The 5405-nt window shown below is 32.6% G+C and overlaps 1 protein-coding gene across 1 annotated transcript; it reads right to left on the reverse strand.

The window, feature by feature from the left end:
* Positions 1–47: 47 nt before the first annotated feature.
* Positions 48–5183, reverse strand: LOC111027009. Its single transcript, XM_022305213.1, has 5 exons — positions 1375–5183; positions 1106–1315; positions 942–1040; positions 577–861; positions 48–489 (listed from the first exon to the last, which is right to left on the reverse strand). The coding sequence occupies exons 3-5, from the start codon at positions 967–969 to the stop codon at positions 182–184; spliced, it is 621 nt and encodes a 206-aa protein (XP_022160905.1). The 5' UTR covers positions 970–1040; positions 1106–1315; positions 1375–5183; the 3' UTR covers positions 48–181.
* Between the last annotated feature and the right edge of the window lie 222 nt (positions 5184–5405).

Consider the following 5405-nt stretch of genomic DNA (forward strand, 5'->3'; position numbering starts at 1 on the left):
AATAACACGGTCATCCAATCGCGGTCGTCAGAGAGCGTGTGGTGTGGCCCTCAAAAATATGGTAACAAAAACGCGCGCCACAGTGGGATAAAAGAAATTTTAGCACGCCAAAATTATTTTAATACACATTTTATTAGGTATTATTATTCATTATTTTAACAAAAATCCAAATACAAACTATCTACATGCTTAGACTGCTTATATCCAACTCTAAGTCACTATTTTCACCGGGTTCATCGGTATCACTGTTTGAACAATTTTCCTCATCTTCGGATTCAAAATCCAACAAAGATTTAACTTCTGGAGAAAGCTTATATATTTTCTTTTTACATGTCTTCCGAAGGGATGAAATTAGTGGGTCAGATGACACTAACATCATTTGGAAAAGATCAGTATTGCTATTTATGCGGGATGATTTTCGAGTGTGATGAAGTCTCAGTCTTTTATACTCTTTGTTACATGCTTCAGCAGCTTCTTCAGATAATTGACCTATTACCAAAAAATAGGTTATTACGTATTTACATTTTTAAATATTAGTAGAATTATATATTTTAGTAAAATTTTGAAATTATCCACCTATTGGTAACAGAGCAGCACGAATAATATCTCCTCCGTGAATTAACACTTTGTGAACACTTGCTGGTAAATAAAACCACGGATATAAATGCACAAACAATCTTGCTGTTTCTTTAGCGTAATCATCAAATTTTTGATGATTTATTTTATGACCACAAGATATGGTAGTTAAAATACAACAAAATCTAGTGATAAGATTTTCATCGACTCCAGTGATTTGTGCAGATTTACTAGGCTCCTGGAAAAATTTTCTAGCAGTATTTCCGTCATTAGTTGTGCCAGAACCTAAATGACAAAAATAAAATAAATTAGCTACTGATATTAAAAATTTGATTTGAACTGATTTTTTTAAATATATCTAATACCTTGTAATACCATATCTATAGGTAACATTTCCGATCGAAACTTTTCTTGGATATGCTTTTTTTTGCCGCTACTTGTTGTTTATGTACTAATGAACTAACCTTAAAAAATACAATTTCATTACTCTATATATAATTTAAATAGTTAAATAGTTTTATGTACATACTCGCCACGTTTTTATTTCTATACGATAAGCCACGTGTAAAAGGCATTCTAAAAGTCGTATATGAGCATGTAACACAGATAATCCAAATTTAAAGTTTTCCGTTTTAATCGGTCGCTCGAAAACTTGATATAAATTATTCATTTGTGACGGTTTACATCCACATATTATGTAACATGTTTGACATGATGTATTTGTGACTGCACTACAAACCTGAGGATACAAATATTATTTAAAAATAAGCTATACATTTATAAAATAAATAACATTACCTTGCCATCAATCATTGAAAAAATTAGTGTATGCTTTATGCTTATAATTGATATATCATTAATATAAATTATTGTATCAGTTAATCTAGATATTTCATCTTCAATTTCTGTATACATTTCGATTGTTTTATCATTATACTTTCTTTCATAAAAATAAATTTTAACGGTCGACAAAAACGAGTGGAAGAATATCTAGGATTAGACCAAAGTACAATTTTTTCGTTGTTGTTCACACATTGAAGTTGGAGAAGAAGTTTGTTATCTAAAATAAATGCTAAGGCTTCCTGTGGTGAAAAAGGAATAACTTTTTTAGTTTTTAAAGCTTTCTTCATTTTCAATCCTATTTTTGGAGTAGACGCACCTTCTTCAAATAGTTTAGCTAACGTTCTCTTTCCACTCTTATACAATTTTGATTTCACTACAAATGTTATTACTGGAGTTTTGCATATTTTACCTATTGCCGATGATTTACGCTGCTTACCTCGAATTGAACTTTCTGTAAACAATTTTCTTTGTCTCCCTACCTTTTCTTTAATTTTTTTAATATATTGATTTGGAATTTCAAACTGTTTTTGCAACCATAAAGCATTTTTTTTTGCAAACATATTAAATGTACTATTGCTAGCTCTCCATTTTCGTACTAATATAACACTAAAATTTCGTATTAATGATTTTATATTATCTTCGTAACTCTCTGACCATGAATGTCGTTCATATTTTTTTTTTAATATGTTCATTAAAAAATCTCTTCTATCATTTGAACTCGCTTGAGTAATTAAAATATTATTTCCCCTCAATTTACAAAACAATTCCATATATGTATAGTTGGTATTTGATTCTTCATGACTTGGACCAGATAAGAAGAAAATTAAAATTAAGATACATCGGACATTTTCGGAATACCATATGTATACGAATAAAAAGATACGTATTCATACTATAATTAAAATATCAAACTGTAAAGTTACTACGAGTTACAAAAAAGTTATATCTGTTCTTGAATTTGTAAATATTAATAGATTAGTGTTTTTTATACTGCTAAATTATACAGCTACAAATGTTTTAAAATCGTGTAATTATTAAACTTATCTATTACATTGTGATCTTCCATACTTGGTTTTGAATTATTTTGCTTAATATTGATAATTTAATGTACGTATAGACACATAGGTTACACGATCGCACTTGGTTGTTCAACTGAACACAGATAACGGAAAATCGTTTTATTATTTGACTCGGTTAACGAGCTCATTATAACGGTAATGGGAACAATTAGAGATAGTGTTGATATGAAAATAAAATATCGAACAACTATACTATAATTGTATCATAGGAATATACGTTATGAACCATTTAAATTCGGACTTTTGGCGTGCTGAAATTACTTTTATCTCACTGGTTCGTCGTAAAAACAAGGAATGTCTCGTAGTAATATAATAATTTGTTTATCATTTATGTAACTACTAACCAATATTTAAAAAATTAAATATAATATTTTGTACTATGTTACAATATGTATCGTGATATGAGGGCAGATATTAGGCTGACAGTCTGACACCCTCGAATGAAACAAAACGCCCAGGATACATCTGCAGAAGAATATATTGAACGACATTCAACAATTCGGGCAATGGTCGGAGTCCGATCGGCAGCTGCCAAGAAAATATAGGTGGGCCACTCAAAATATGGGCCAGTTATGAGTGTTAAGTGGTAACTTTTTCTTTTTATGATAATGAGAAATGAGTACAAACATAAGTATAGAAATATATAATTTAATGAAACTCAGTGGGCCGATACCATGACTATCCTGTTACACCGTGACCGACTCGACAAAGGACGAAAACGCAACACGACAGTTGTATATCACTAAACCATGGTATACAGGATGCGTGAACGGAAAAGGGCGGATTTTACTTGTCACTACATAACAATTAACAACGGCGTGCAAGAACACAGCGATACGGAACGCAAAGAAACGTGACATCCTACATACAAGCCTAAAAATGTATAATTTTACGAGAGCACTACAGTGACGCTCAAGGCGGAATGCGTCACAACAAAATACGAATGCACATTGAAATTAAGATGACACTTACGGTTACGGCGACCGCGGACATCAGACATGCAATGCAACAAAAACGGCCATAAAACGTCAGTGTAATTAATAAAATAATTCGTGATGCTATACAAGAACGGTTGTCGCGACATATAGCGACATGGCTGGCACTTCACTCAACTTGGACGCACACTTGGTCAAGGCAGGAGACGGGACATGACATGTGAATATATTATTATTATGTAGATGTCGTTGATAATGACATCTTGGCCAGGTGCAACGGCGGGTTCGTTTTAGTCCAAATCCGCGGTGACGAGTGTATCACCAGCTAAAGTCATATGCACCACAGTCCACAATGCCTGCAGACCGGCGGTGAAATCACGACTTTCCAACTTGATTTTAGTCGGGCCTGCATATTTCAGCTCATTAAAAACTATAAATGCATCCAGTTGGCGGAGGACAGTGACCGGATCTTGAATTCGGACGAAATATTATTGTGAATCCACTGCGATATTCTTTATGGGCCTGTATGTTAATGTATTATAAGAGCATTATGGTTTAAACTGCACAATAGAATATATTATTCAGTAGTGTTCGTTGTCACAATAATACTAAAATAATATAATTTAAAGTAGAAGCATTGTATTTTGATCATCCAAATTGGGTTTATCTTTTTATGTGAACGACGATCTATGCGTTGAAGCAAAAAAAAAAAATTTGAAATTTTTAATATTTTTTTCACTTTTGAATTGCGGTGACATTAATGTTTATATTAGCACTGTACTATCCATTGAGAGTTCGGACACACTTTAAGACTGAATCATTTGATCCACCGCACCACCAAGTTTGTGGCACCAACACGTTCTTTTGTTCTGCGGTATTTATGCTTGGTAGCTTGTGCTTAAGGTCGGTCGGCGATGGTTTAAGGGGTACTCAACGATAATATACCATGTTGTTTTCAAATGTGGGTGATATTATTTTTGATTTATTAATAGTATTACTATTATTACGAAACATAATACATAATTTTCAAATGAATTATTGTATTTTTAATTGTATTTTAAAAAAATATGTAAGCCACTTACGTTACGACTTGGGCTACCGTATGACACCGGCAGCTAACAACTAATCTTTATACGTCTTTGTGGGTCTTAGTTTCCGATTCTCCAGATATTTTGTGTGAGAAAAGGCTTTCAGGGGGGAAGATGTTCGAACACGAAACTGTTATTCCTTAAATAGCGCGGTGGGCCTTGATGTTTCAAATAGAAGTCCTGTTCCTCCTCGCGAAATCCTGGTGCGAATCACCAAGTTCACCGGTGGTGTGCCACCAGCTCGGTTGTCTATTATGTCTAATTGTCTTTTTCCTGAACCGAACACGATGTATTGTTCGTTAACCACCCATGAAAACATGGTGTAATCACGAGATTCGTGTTTATGTAGTTGCTATATGATCAGTGGGCATTAACGACTCATAAGCGAGTAGTCGAGTTTTTGTTTTCCATCTTAGTGGCTGAGGGGAATTCTTGAGCGTAAAATACTAAAATGGTATAAGCAACGTTCTCTAACGATGAACTATAGAGACATTTTATTTCGCCCTGATGATTTAGTATAATCACTACATCGCAGCGCTATACGATTTAATTTTCACAAATCGTATTTTGTTGTCCTTACCATTGATCTTATTTTTTAACGACCTGAACAATGCACTGAAAAAATTCGAAATAACCTAAAAACCTTAAAAAATTATCAAAAAATGTACGAGCGAAAAAAATGTAATTCAAAAATAAATATTATTATTTATTATTACTTATTATTCATTCATTTTTTATACTACACAAAAAAGGTAAACATTTATTTTAAGAAGTAAATAAAAAAATTATATTTAAATTTGAGTTGACTTGAGAGTTTAATTAATTATATTATTTTTTCTATTCATACCCATTTTGCCAAATCCCAATTCGCTGACAACTCAGTT

Source organism: Myzus persicae, unplaced genomic scaffold (assembly GCF_001856785.1).
Source record: "Myzus persicae strain clone G006 unplaced genomic scaffold, MPER_G0061.0, whole genome shotgun sequence".
NCBI classification, from domain to species: domain Eukaryota; kingdom Metazoa; phylum Arthropoda; class Insecta; order Hemiptera; family Aphididae; genus Myzus; species Myzus persicae.